Here is a 14,166-nt window from a genome sequence, read left to right as displayed (position 1 = left end):
AAAATAAAGCCTACATGTGCAGCTTTTACCTTCGCAGAGGCTGCAAGACTCACTACAGTGGAAATTCTGCCAATGAACAGCAGTGAACACAGAGGCAGGTTAAATTAAGTGCATTTCTTTAACGACAGCTTTCTCCAAGAGCTGCTCAATGCAGCACATGAATCATTCACACTCTTGCTGCTGGTAGTTACTACTGCATGTGTAACTGAACTGACTGCAGAGTCAGCAGAGGCAGTGGTGCAGCATAATAAAGGGGGTGGTCACTGGCCCACTTCTAATGGCAGAGAAATAATGTAGAATAAAGACAATAGCGATGCATAAAAAAAAACAATGAAAGAAACATTTTGTTCAAACATATGTTTTATTGATTTTCATCAATCTGAAAGTCACAAAAATACAAATTATAATCACACTATTGCCACTGTATAAACTTGGCACATTATGTACTAACAGTAACTGGTGATAAAAACATTTAAAAAAAGAAAAAAAAAGAGCACAGTAATATTATGAAATTGAAGGAAGCTTCATGTGTTCATGGAAAGATTGTCCTCAGCTGTGATCAAAGATTTGCTGCCACCTAACGGGTAGAGTCAGTAACGCTGCGAAAGAAGAGCAGAAAATAAGTTTGATCTCACTCAGCTTCCTGTTGCTGAAAATAGATTCACAGATGTTTGTATGACACTTACCAGATCTCCACTGCACTTTGCCTCAGTGTCTACTTGGCTGTAGAAAGAGTTTTAGGTTACTGTTTCATGAAAAAATAAAATAAAAATGGCAACATTAAATGGCAATCTATAGCCTGGATAGGCATTTTAAGGACCAGTGAGTAGAATTTAGTGGCAGGTGGCAGTGAGCTTGCAGATCTCAAACATATTCCATCACCCTCCCCTTATAAATGTGTAGGAGAACGTATGGTGGCCATATGACACTGTAGGAACATAGCGGTGCAACATGGCGGCCTCCATGGAAGAGGACCCTCGCCCGCTGTAGATTAGAAATGGCTCAAGGTAACGAAAAAACACGCTCCATATTTTCAGGTGATTATAAACTAATGAAAACTTATTATGAATATTATATTCAATTTTTGGCATATTCTGCAAATATATCTCCCTAAATCTTACACACTGGACCTTTAACAATCCTAGTTATTATCAGAGAAGAAAGAAAAATATTTACCACTTGGAACTGCTGATTCCACATCAGGACCCCTGGGCCTGAGGAAAATTAGAGTTATTAGAGTTAGGCAACGAAACTCTACAAGTTTGACAATTGCATGGAAAAGAAAAACAGCTCTCCAGGACAAAAATATAAATATACATAAATAAACAAATGCATGTATTAATAGTTAAACACATGAATAAATGGTTATTACATTTATATATTTATGTATTTCTACATTTTTTATTTATGCATTTCTACATTTATTTATGAATTTCTTCATTTATTAATTATTTTTTTTTATATTTTTACATTTGCTAATGTAGTTCTACATTTATTTATTGATGTATTTTTCCAAATCACTGTGTGGGAAAAGGTTAGCTAGCTAGCTTGGGTCAGGCATATTTGATTGACTGTCTGGTTCATCCAGTTGACTAATCCTGCTTCAAACTGATGTTATGACCACCCACTCACCCACAAACATATTGGCATAGAAATGCAGAAATAATGTAGAAATATATAAATAAATAAATATAAGAATGCATAAATAAACAACTAAATGAAAAAAAACGAAGTGTATTTAATTTAATTTTATTTACATATTAAATCATTTTTACATTTATTGATTAATTATATTTATTTATACTTATGTCATTTTTTTGTCCTTCATATGAGTAGCAAAGGGGTATTTTGGGACACAATCTTCTTCACACTTTTTTACAGATTAGGGTTTGGTTTGATTAATGTGCCTGTGACTTCACTTACCTTGACTTGTCACTCTTCGAACAGGTACATTTTCTGCCTGTGGGAAAACACAAGAAAAACAATTACATGTGTCTAAAAGTCAAAGACAAAATGAGTCAGTGTCAGTCAGTGTACTGCACCCCGACACCCCCGACACCCCTCCTTAGTATGAGAAGTGGGAGCGGCTGCTCCAGGCCTTGATACATACATGAATACAGGCTTGAGCTTGTGCCAATGAGCCCATCTGGGCTGCGAGCCATGGGAGGCCTTATAAGCTCGCAGCTTATTGGCCCGAGCTCAAGACCATATTCATGTACCTAAATCACAGCAGAAATTCTGTTGTTTAACTACACAGGAGCCAATGTGTTGAATAACTTCCAGCTAGAAGCACTTCTAGTCTCAAAAGAGCCGTAACTTTTAACCTCTTTTGTTTTGTCATTTAGACCCACTTCAGTTAACTTGTAGACATTACAGACAGAAGATGAAGTGTTCACATGATTTATATTAGACTTGTTGTCTTCACAGATATTCTGCTGACATGGTTGTGAAGTGAAGCAAACTGTTTGGCCCACAGACAGGCTCTTCACACACGCGGTGTGAGCAGTGTCATAGGTTAATGGTATTCTCTAGGATAGTTGGTGTGGCCAGAAAAATAGCGAGGAAATCCCAGACCAGGCTGTGACCTACATACTCTCAGGGCTAAGAATAAAGTTGTGAGCATCTTGAAAGATAACACTCATCCTTGGTGTTCACTCATTTTGCCACTGGTGGGCGTCAAAGGATGCCTATTGCCATTAATGATGTCCCAAATACAATATTTTAAATGTCAAACAATAAACGTCCAGGCTTTGCTCTCTTTATGTTCTGTTTTATGCTCCGCCTGGAAGATTGCCTCTGCCCCTGGGAGAATTTCATTGTCACACATTAAATCAAGATCTTTCTTCTTCACTATCATCAATTCAACAGTTGCCATCGTTCGTGCCCTCAGTAACTTTTAAAGCCATATCAAGTTGAATTCACAATTTTAACATAAGATTAAGAAATCATTAAGTTAACAATGGCAAATATCTGTTCTGTGTTTCTACAGCAGATGACAAACGTTTGTTTCAAATGTTTGATGAGTTTATTATATCAACTTGACACAATCAAACTTAAAGAAACTGTTTAGCTTTATTTTTAAACATTACATTAAACTGTCATATGTGGTTGTTTTTTAATACTGGCTGTCATAAGTGTGTCATGAATATTTTCTTAACCTCAAGTAAAGTGGTACATTGTGGACTTGTCATAGAGATGTCACTGAGTTTTATTAAACTGTCAAATGTTTAATGAATAATATCCTGGAGAGTAAAGTGGTACAATTTAGACTTGCCATAAAGATGTTATTAAATGTTATATAAGATGATGGACAGTCAGCGGGTGGCTAGTTGACTTGTTGTTGAGGTAGGTGAACCAGTGTCCGGCGCTCGGTCAGTTGTCATGACAATTTCAGAATGACAACAATCATAAATTATCATTAAGACTCTTTCCTGTTAATGACAGGCGTCACGAGACGGTTATGACAGTGTAATGACAGTCTTATACCTATTCAAATTAAGTGTTACTGGAAACATAAATAACTTAAATTAAATTGTTGATCACTGTAAATCTGTGTCTTTAATAACTTGTCAGTTGATTTAGTGGCGATGCTCAGCCTCTATTCTTTTCTACTTTAGCAGCATAATGACCTGTTTATACCTGCTTTTTATTATGTTAGTTTAATGCGACTACTTCTATAATCACTTTCCCTCTAAAACACATTTGCTGAACACATTTCTTCATCGAGTGCAGTGAGGAATCCACAGTGGTCTCAACTAACAGAAGCAGCGAGACAGTGTGGCAGAGTGTGTGGGTTCCAATGAATTATTTATTGGTTGGTTTTGGTTTCAGGGCTACCACTGGCAGTAACAGCATGTGCTAGCAGGTAGGAGGAGGAACCTTGGAAGGCCACTGAGTGAGGAAAGAGATAAGGTATAAAGGGCAAATTGCTGTGAAGCATGGATCATGAGAGTGTTGAGCGCTGAGATTGTGCAAGGAGCTCCAGTGTGCCTCCCTTCTAGACGTCTGAGAGTGAGACAGAAGCCTGCTTGTTTTGAAGCAACGTACGAATCTGGTGGACTGCGAGGTCAACTCACACCTGCAGGGATCACAGTGTGGTGACGCTGACACTCAGAATTACACATCTGCTGTGTGCTGGTCAAACACTTACTGACAATGAGGGCGATACCCATCAGGAACAGTACCACTGCAAAAACCAGGCCACCGATTCTCAAAGATTCATAATCTGAAATGAAAAAAAAAAATAAAACATATGTATCTAAAAACTTTCATACGTTCACACACAGCCCTATAACATAACGCCATGAATTCAAAAGCCTCTTGTGGCCCTTAACCACATTTTGATTCAAGAGCAACATTGCAGAAATATTTTGCAGCCCCCTAATGGTCATGTTGGGACACCACAAATTCCTGTGAGCTGCAGTCACCAACACTACGGTCAACTTAACTCTGAACTAGTCTGTCAATGTAAGACTGTGCAAGAGAAATCTGACTCATAAAAAAAGTTACACAGAAAATGTTTGTTTTGATCGAGTGCAAAAAAATCAAGGCAGGCAGCAGCAAGTGTGGGACAAGATCTGCTTCTTTTATATTATGACTAAGTAACACTATAGCCTTCATCACATTACATACTATGTTTGGTTTGACCAATACAAATAAGATTACAGCTTTGTTTATATGCATCAAGCATTGCCAAGTCCCTGGGTCTTCCACAGGGGGTCCTCAGAGTTACCACAGGGGGGCATTATCATTATTTCAGTCTTTTTATTTTGTTTTTGTGTTAAAATATGTCTGAAAATACACAGTAACACAAATCTAATATATTAATAGCAACTCTGCCTATTCATAAAAAACCCAAATCAGTTCATTAACAGTTCAGTTCAGCTAACATCAGCCATGCTACAACTGCTGCTGGCTTCCCAGCCACAGGTAAGTCCAAACTAGACAGGACTCAAAAATATTCAAAGCCGTATATGTAGTAGGGGGTCCCTGCTCCATCTCTCTATCAGCTAGGGGCTCCATCGCCTGAAAAATGTTGAAAACCCCTGGTCTAGTCTGGTTAGCTAGCAAGATGGCAACTAATTACAGGCATTAGCATGACCATAGCAAATAAACATTGCTATTATAAACTTTTTTTTCTGAATTAAAATAACATTATGTAACTATTCTACCTTAAAACAACAGCTTCAAAAATCATTGTGATGCTACATTGACTCGTGATGGTCTGTTGTTCCCACTTTGTGTGATAGATGCCTGTTCTCGCACTATGCAATTTTGGTCAGACACCACCAATTATATCACTGATTTTGGTGAAACTGGATCATATTTTATGAAGAAAATGCTTTCTGGTTTTCTCTCTGGTGACATCGGCTCTTACAGAGTTTCCTGATGGGAGAGTAAAGTGCACTGCTGCTAAATGTAGCCGAGCAAGAACTGAGCACGAAGCGCCAGGCAAGAGTAAATGTTGGACTGGCTTTTAGTTGTTGGCAAGATCTTTGTGAAATGAAAGGCTGCAAGACAGATGCTGAGCTGGTCTTCTTGTTGCTTGACTACTAAATAATATAAGCCCTAGCTAGCTCGCAATGTTTTGTGTTGTTACACTTGGCTGTGTTAACAAAGTTGCTGTATAGCCTAAGTGAATTGCGATGTGAAAATAAGGGAATCAAAGTGCGAAAAATACAAAATCTTACATGATGTTGCTTTAAGCAAATAATGTTTTTTAGTGCAAGCATTTTCAAACTGACAGGCTTGAAGGCTTTGTCAATTCTTAAGTGCAGTTCTCCACATTTTTGACTTGTGGCCCATTATTAACATGAAGAACTTGTAAACATTTTGAAGAGCTATTTTTTCCCTTTCAAGTTGTTTAGTTAAAGAATTTTTTAGGCCTGAGGAGATGAAAGCACACTGAACTTCACAAGAAAAAAAGACAAAAGCGATAATAATTGGAGAAAAATAAACAATCTTGTGTAACAGAAATATATTTTTCTTTCTTGTCCCTGTTAAAATCTTGGGACCCCCTGAGGAATTCCGACCCCCAGATTGGGAAACAAGTGCTGGAACAGAAGTTGTCTACTGTCCAAAGAAAGTGACAGACAACAAGTACAGAATTGATGGAGGGTATTCATTAAACATCAGATTTTGAAGCGTCCTGTGCACTTTGGTGCTTGGTGGACGAAAAAGCTAGTCTTCCCAACGCAGGGGACAGGATTAGACGTGTTTGCAGTGGGGCTACTCCAGAGGCTTGGCCTCAAGGGTGAAAGTCTTCCATCACATCTGGAAAAACAAGTGGAAAATGCCAACTCTTCTCGACCTCCCAGATGTTTCCTGTGTCGCATTCATCTGCTCAACACTCACCGTAATGAAAGGCACTGTCATAGTCTGGTAGGAGAGAACAGAGAGAGGGAACAAATGAGAAGCAGATTTACCCGCTGACACACTTCAGAGAACACTGATGTGACAGCCATTCAGCACTTTTAGGGCTTCACTCATTCATCTGCTCATAAGCTAGTTTGATGCCAGTACCAATTTACATGCCAGCTAAAACGAGTATGTGGCTTATCTTAATTTGACTTTTCTAAGCTTCTGTTCAAATAATACCCACCTTTGTCCTTATCTGCCACTTCTGCAGAAGCTGTGAAAAAAGAAGAAAAATCATTAGTCTTTATAAGACATTCATATATTGTCTGTCAGCAAATGGCAAAATTGATGGTTGTGGAAAAATTCACTTGCCAGAGAGACAAAAAAGGCCAAAAAGGCGAGCATCAAACCAGTATGTACAAGTTTTATAATGAATTTTGCAAAAATAGCCTCAAAAGATTCTTAGGGTCATAAAAAGTTTTAACATTTCTTACAGTGTTTTCACCACATACACTAACTTTCATGATAAAGATTACTTTGAATGCACCTCTCGCTATTAATAATCCAGATTTATAGAAGACTCACATCACAAACACAAGACCAACAGAACTCAAAATGACACTGTGACTCTTCACTCTATTACAGATGCCCATTTCTCCCAGAATGAATTATTATCTCAAAACTATGAGAATTTTTTTTCAAAATAATGACCTGGTCATCTCAAAATAAGGAATTAATGTCTTAATATAAGAAACTTTCTCAAAATAATAACTTAGATACTGTCATTTTTAGATAATAAGTTATTATTTGGAGAAAAGTCTCATTATAATGACTTAGTATCACAAAATAATGACGTAGTATTGCAAAGTAATAAGAAATGTTCTTAAAATAATGGCTTAGCATCTCTAAATAATGACTCAGCATCTCAAAACATCGACTTAGTACTGCAAAATAATGAGAAGCTTTCTCAAAAACGAGTTAGAATCTCAAAATAATAAGTTAGTATCTCATAATAATGACTTAGTATTGCAAAATAATGAAACACAGACATAAAAATAATGGCTTAGTCTCTCTATATAATGAGACACTATATCAAAAGTAATGAGTGAGATACTACGTCATTATTTTTAGAGAGTTTCTCATTATAATGACTTACGGGATCTCTTTATTTCACATTGGCAGAAATGGGAAATTTATTGTATTGTCCTGCTCTGTGTTATTCTACGTGCTGTTGGGACGTGGGAAAGGACAGCCACCTCTGCCGCTCTGTCACATCTCTTCTCCCATGAGTAAAAACATATTGGCGCATTCACATTGTGCTCCAGTCTTTTAAATCTCTTTAGAAAGCATACTGTACTACTCAGTAATGAGCTGAATCACCACATCTCCCTTGTGTTGTTCTGTGACATCAAGAAAACAAGCAGAATAATTAAAGAGACAACTTCACTTTGTATAAAGATAAAGACAGATTGTTTATATGAGCACCAACGACTGGAGTTGGAACAATGTAACCTTGGAATAGCACACTGGAGGTTACATAAACACTTTTCTTCTTGTGCTGGGCAACATTTCACATCATTAATGCGTTAGCTCTCATTAAAATATTCAACAGACTGTGAACAGCGTTTTAAATGTCAGACAGTCCTATCAGTTGTTCTTCTCTATAAACTTTGACAACTGTTAATGATTATCTGCAAAATCTTAAAAAAAAAAAAATACAGTGAAAGTATGCCTATTTCAAATTATTCCAACAGCTCATCAACATGAGTTTAGACACTAAAACTTGAAGATTTTTCTGACACCGAGCAAAAGAATCATGTCCTTGATGTGTGATTCAATGAAGTCCGACATGAACTGTTACAAATGAGCACAATACAGTTGAAACCCTGACCTGAATAATATTTTATACACTTCACAACCCATTTACTGCAGATTACAAGTTAACTTTGACCTCATTATCAGGCAATAAATATACTAATGTTAGTCTCTTCCTCTGTGAAGCAAAAATACATTTGACCACGTTGGTGCCGACAAGCCTCTGAAAATTTGGTCTGACTCTAACAGACTGGAGTGTCAGAGAAGATAACAAAAGCCTTAGTGTAGGCAAATCAGCTTAACATCAAGCTCAGCTGATGGCATGCAGGACGAACAGAGAGACAAGCTAAAGCCCAGGACCTGCATTAACAATGGAAAACCTGGCAGCAGTCTGAATAAATGATGATTCAAACTGCAGTATAAGGAAACATTTACACTACTCTGACATGGCCTTTTGTCACAACAAAACACTGACATTAAATGATTGAAAATGGAAAATATTACACTGAAAGCAACATCACTTTAAAGCTAACAGTACGACAAAGCATTTTATGCACATTTGACCAAAAGAGAGCGCATGGCAAGCAGCCATACCACATAAGTGAGCAGCGGAAACCCAAAAAAAAAATTAAGGAATCAAATGGCCATGCACTACCAGTGATCACTCTAATGCAGGAAAACTTACCAAACACCTCCCTGCCAAACGCTGATCCTGTTACACAGACACATCAGCCTGTTTAGCATGATGGAGGGGCTTAAAACAAAACTAAAGCCACAGAAAAGGGGAAGCAGAAGAACGCTAACAGAGGTTTGCTCAAGGAGGGAAAATTGTAAAGACGCTGAAAAAGTGAGAAGATGCTCACCGAGTGCAGGAGCCAGCCAGGAGCTCAGTGCCACCAACACCACAAGATCCATTGTACCTGTTGATGAGAAACACACAACCATGAACCTCGCTAAAAGTGCGTAACTACAAAGAAAAGTTCTGCAACGAATGTCTGAATCAAATCACGTAGAGGCTACATGCACATTCTGAGGTCATTGCTGTTTTATGAGGGTAATGTGCTGGAGCGACAGGAAGTTGAGGCTTTTTATGTAATTTACTTTGTGACTCCCTTCAGACTAAAATAAATGAACTAACATAACAACTGAGACTCCCTTGCTAACAGAGAGAGGTCTGTTCTCAAACTCACCTCGAGTACCTCTCAGACAGCCAGTTAAAATGACCTGGGGCTAGTTGCTGTTTTCCAGAACAGTAAGGGATCACAAATAAGAGAACATACTTTATTTATCAACTTGTTTATATGAATTAAACTGCAGCTTAAAATGACATTGGTAAAGGGACACTCCAGCAAAAATATTAGTAAATACAGATGTCCTGATTTTCAGTCCCCTATTGCACCAAAAACACAGATTCTACCATTTCCCATTGACATACATAAAGATGGACAATGTGACAGCTCCAAAAAAGTCAAGCCAAGACATCTCGATTGGTGGCTAGCTGCAATATAAGATAATAAACCACACCCCCTCCATGTTAACAGATAGGACATGTGCCAAACTAAAGAGAAAATCAAAGAACACGTCAAAGACATTTTCCCCAAAGATGGCTTCTGTGATTTCAGGTAATAAAATAGGTAATTAGGGAGTTTCACGTCATGATTGAGTCAGCTTGGTGCCTCAGGCTCCAATTATGTCACCAAAGCAAGATAGCAGTTCTCTTATCTAGAATATTTTGGCTTCATTTTGTCCTAGTCTGACTCACTGGATGTAGCCTGTGGGAATAGGCCTGCCACTGGGCACCTGTTTCAGACAATATATACCATATCTGCTATGTCTCCTTTCCCTATATCACATTCCTACTGGAAACAACAACCTCTGAACTGGCAAACTACGTAGTGAAAATGGCAAGCTAGCACCCGGTCACTAATGGGATGAATCTAAACAACCTAGCAGCTGTTAGCGTTTCTTTTACTGGGATTTACCCAGTTGAATGCTGGGGCTCGCCTTCCCACATGCAAACAGGATGACTAGACCTGAAGAATTCTGCACAGTCCCGAATTTTGAGCAGTTGTCCCAAATCTTGTGCTGTTTGTCCCGAAAATTAACTGATGTATTAATAGATAATATGAACAAGCAAAAATGAGAGCGGTCTGTATCTCATCTTCATTTAACAGTCATTGTGTTTCAGACAGTGACAGCTGACTTCTTGAAAAAAAAAAACCCAATAAATTTTAGCAGTGAGATTTGACTTTCATGTATTTTCAGTTCATTGACATTTAATGTTAACATACTGGAAACAACGTCCACCATTGCCACGTGTCCTCTCCGATCCTCAAGTCCCCTATTCCAAATATCACCCATTATCATCCGGCCACTTTACATGCAAATGTCCCTCCAAAACAAGTTACCACTCAACACTATTTTGCATGGGCACTCTTGCTGTATCTAGGGTGCTGCCCAAGACAACTGCGATTAGTTGAAAGAAACACAAACAAGGCAGAACATTTTCCTCCCTATAGCAGAATGATAATGTGTGGAGCCAAACCTTTCTCCAGCGCTGGCTAAGCAAGACAATTTTTGTACAGTTTGAAGAAGTGGAGACATCATCCAACTTTATTTAAAGTCAATGATTAGACCCCAATGACATCATCAGGGTTATTTTTTGTCTTACTTCAGAAAGCTGCTTTAAGACTCACAGTGGGTGATGCAGTGTTTTCACAGGATGAGTAGAGTCTCCTTGTGATACACTGAATTCACTGAATTTCATGTGTAAAATCGGCAGTGTGCCTCTTTAATGAGACCATGCCTGGTAGGGACACAAAGCTCTGTCTCAGCTAAACACTACATAACAGGATCACTTATTGGGATACATGAGTAAATAATATGTCCTCCTGACTCTGGGTAAGAAAAGTGGGTCTATTTCAGGCTCAGTACATGGGTCTTGGCAGTGGAGGGGTACGAGGCGAGGCTGGTGTTGAGTTGCATGTAATATTTGGTCAGTGGGTTTGGATTAGTTTTACTGGGTCATCTAGTTTGAAGCATGAGCCTCCTGGGCCTGTTTCGCTGTCTATATATCATCTGGCACATTCTTTGAGATTATTTTACACCCATATGTTTACAGGCTGAGGTTTCACGACCAGACTCGTGATTGGGCTGAGGACCTGCAGAAGGTCCACCATTGAAAGACACTGCATAAATGAGGAGCATAGTGGTTGCAGTGTTATTAGCTTCACAGCCACATTAAACCAATAAAATCCCAAGACGTGACAACAAAACTGTTATTCAGGTACACAGGGCTCTACAGTGAAAAACTAAGCCATGGAATAATAAAATGTTTTGCATTGCAAAGATCAAAGCGTATGTTAGCAGAGCCGTCGGTTCCCCTCCCTGGCCCAGAGCACTGCTGGGGATTCATGCATGACTAAAGTGGGGGGTGTAAACATGGAGCTGGAGTTGAGAGAAATGAACACTTTAACCCGGGGAGCAGGATTAACAACAAAGGGCTGCCAATCAGGTTTAATCAAACAAATACAGGGTGAGTTATTCTAACAAGAACCAATCCAATAATCTTGTTTGTTAGCCTTGTGAGTGATGTAGAGGAATATAATGGGGAGACAGGAAAGACGCCCATGAAGCAACACTTAAAAAATTAATTAGCATGGATTAGAATAAAGTGAGAGTCACATGGACAGTGTGTAATTAAAAAAGGGGGCGTTTGCTAACATTAACCCCTTATAGGTAAAGCCATATGAGAGTACATTCACACATATCAGCACTTCAGTGCGAGAAGCTTTTTTAAATTAAAGGGACAGTTCACCCCACAATCAAGGACACATTTTTTTCTCTTACAGTTCATTTATGGCCTTCTATGTACAACAATCGATATTTCAAACGATGTAACCATCATTGACCATATATTTCCACGTGTCCTTTACATATGTAGCAATGCATCTACTAGAGAGTGCCGCTCACAGTTAAGAGTTACCACAAAAAGAGAGAGTCAAAAGTTTCTGACATCAAACATGGCGGTGCTGGAGGAGGTTGTAGTAATGTAACTCTTGTGAAGGAGATAAAGGTGGAGGCAGCATTATAAATGGTGATGGTCACTAGTGATGTAAAGGTCTGTTTCCTATGCCATTAAAGCTCTTTTGAATCAATCTGAAGGTCTATGCAGCCATTAAGTACACAGCAACATCTGTGAGAATTCTTCTCACAGATAAATGTAATATACAGACAAAATGAACACATGAGTATATCCATATCTGTGTGTGTATATAACATTCAGCATAAATGAGAAATAACTTTATAGTGTCCTTTCTTTCTTGATCTTTCTATGACAGAAAGAAAATAGTTCCTACATGAAAATTATCTTGAGTACTCAGGTCATGATTTCTGGAAAGAGACTTGCCACTTTGAACACCCCAAGCCAAGATACAGCTAAAAATATATCTTCAAAACTCTGTAAGGCACACCAACACTATCCAGATGTATAAATAGCTCTACAGGTAAGAGGAAAATATGTATTTTTGATTTCTTGGTGGACTATCTATCTATACCCCTAAATGGGATTTGTTTTCCCAGAACAAAAGAGTTTGACACAGACTTTTGGATCATTTAAACTTGGGTGTACGTGACCCATTTGATCAGGGACAGACAACACTGTCCAGTTTTTAAATAGCGGTCCTGTCCGGTTTCACGTCGCTCGTCTTGCCAATTAACGCGATACAGACTTAAGAACATTTTCTACATAGTTGGCTGCGGTGTCTCTGGCAGCCTTCAGTGTAAATGTGTGCCACTAAACTCCGTTAAACTTCTCAGATGGCGTGGCATCCTCTACATTTCCAGACAGGATACAACAGCACCGCACCAAACGAAAAGGACACACACCGAGACATGATCAGGATAATCGTAAAAACACAAGTTCAGCTTGTGTATTCTAACTTGTGAGCGGTGGCTTCATGTAATTAAATGGCCACATGTTCGCAAGCATTTAGCTGGAAGTTGGGGGGTTGAAAGTCTGGATACCTTATCAAGAAGAAAAGGAAAACCTCTGCAAGACAAACACATGTGGACACAGCAGTATCATCAGTCTTAACCTGCGGATTTTAGCTTTTTAAGCTGTCAGGTCTGACAGCAATGTTTAGGCAATTGTAATTAAAGAAATGCATTAATTGCATTAATAAAACTTGGACGTTTTAAATGAACTTACCGTGTGTCAGTCTCCTGTAAACTCTAATGTGAACTAGACTTCGTCTCCGCCCAGTCAGCCGAACTTTGCTTAAACTTTTCTACTTAACTTTTTAGCCAAGAGAAAAAATATCAAATGCAAAACTTTTTCTTAAAGTGAGCAAAAAATTAAATCCTAATTATTCTGTGTTGCATTCTGCTGAGGTTCAGTACTCCGCTGTAGCCACCAAGTTAAAGTCTGTCCCTCCTCCTCAGTCTTGTCTCAGGAATCAGTCTGAGCAGAGAGAGAGGGGGGCGGGGTGCTGCCCTGAGCGCTCAGCCACTGAGGTTTACCCCTCAAAATGACCCTGTGCTGCCCTGCTCAGAGGTAAACAACATTACCCCAAATTGGTGCCAGCATTGATGATAAAACATGATTTCTTAATGGGGGGAAATCATGCTCATTTCCCCCCACAGCCAATCAGAAGAGACACAAGCAGCACCAGACAGCGAGCTTGTTGTACTGTGGTGTAATTTACAGGCTCAGTGCAGTGAAGTGAAAGCATAAACACTAGTGTGCTTTCATGGCCGGTGCAGTCTGTCAGTGAGATGTAGTTTTCTCTCAGCTGTATGAAAACTGTCTTTGCAAGGTCTCTCCCACACCAAACTGCCAGATTCCCCAAATACAGAGCTGTGTAGAGTGAGCTTTGACGGCAGCTCCGTCTCAGTGTGGTTGATTCAGACTATGATATCCAGCCTGTTATCTATCTACTGTTGTGGTTAGTTAACTGTAGACATTTGTGGAATTTTGTTTTTGTTACTTTGTCC

At 38.9% G+C, this 14,166-nt stretch overlaps 1 protein-coding gene across 2 annotated transcripts; it reads right to left on the bottom strand.

Moving 5' to 3' along the window:
- Positions 1-342: 342 nt before the first annotated feature.
- On the bottom strand, positions 343-13,647 carry LOC146321349 (FXYD domain-containing ion transport regulator 6-like). Of its 2 annotated transcripts, XM_084726464.1 has the most exons (10): positions 13,382-13,645; positions 9,036-9,092; positions 8,858-8,884; positions 6,602-6,631; positions 6,355-6,378; positions 4,151-4,225; positions 1,924-1,960; positions 1,177-1,214; positions 687-723; positions 343-599 (listed from the first exon to the last, which is right to left on the bottom strand). In XM_084726464.1, exons 2-9 carry the CDS (start codon positions 9,085-9,087, stop codon positions 716-718), a joined length of 291 nt encoding a protein of 96 aa, XP_084582590.1. In that variant the 5' UTR covers positions 9,088-9,092; positions 13,382-13,645; the 3' UTR covers positions 343-599; positions 687-715. The 2 variants fall into 2 exon arrangements, with proteins under 2 accessions (XP_084582590.1, XP_084582591.1); XM_084726465.1 differs by lacking the exon at positions 8,858-8,884 and having other exon boundaries at positions 13,382-13,647.
- Between the last annotated feature and the right edge of the window lie 519 nt (positions 13,648-14,166).

The sequence above is a fragment of the Lutjanus erythropterus genome, chromosome 9 (genome assembly GCF_056507025.1).
Source record: "Lutjanus erythropterus isolate fLutEry1 chromosome 9, fLutEry1.hap2, whole genome shotgun sequence".
Taxonomy (NCBI): domain Eukaryota; kingdom Metazoa; phylum Chordata; class Actinopteri; order Lutjaniformes; family Lutjanidae; genus Lutjanus; species Lutjanus erythropterus.
Note: the sequence above shows the minus strand (reverse complement) of the source record. Positions and strands in the feature narration are given on the sequence as shown.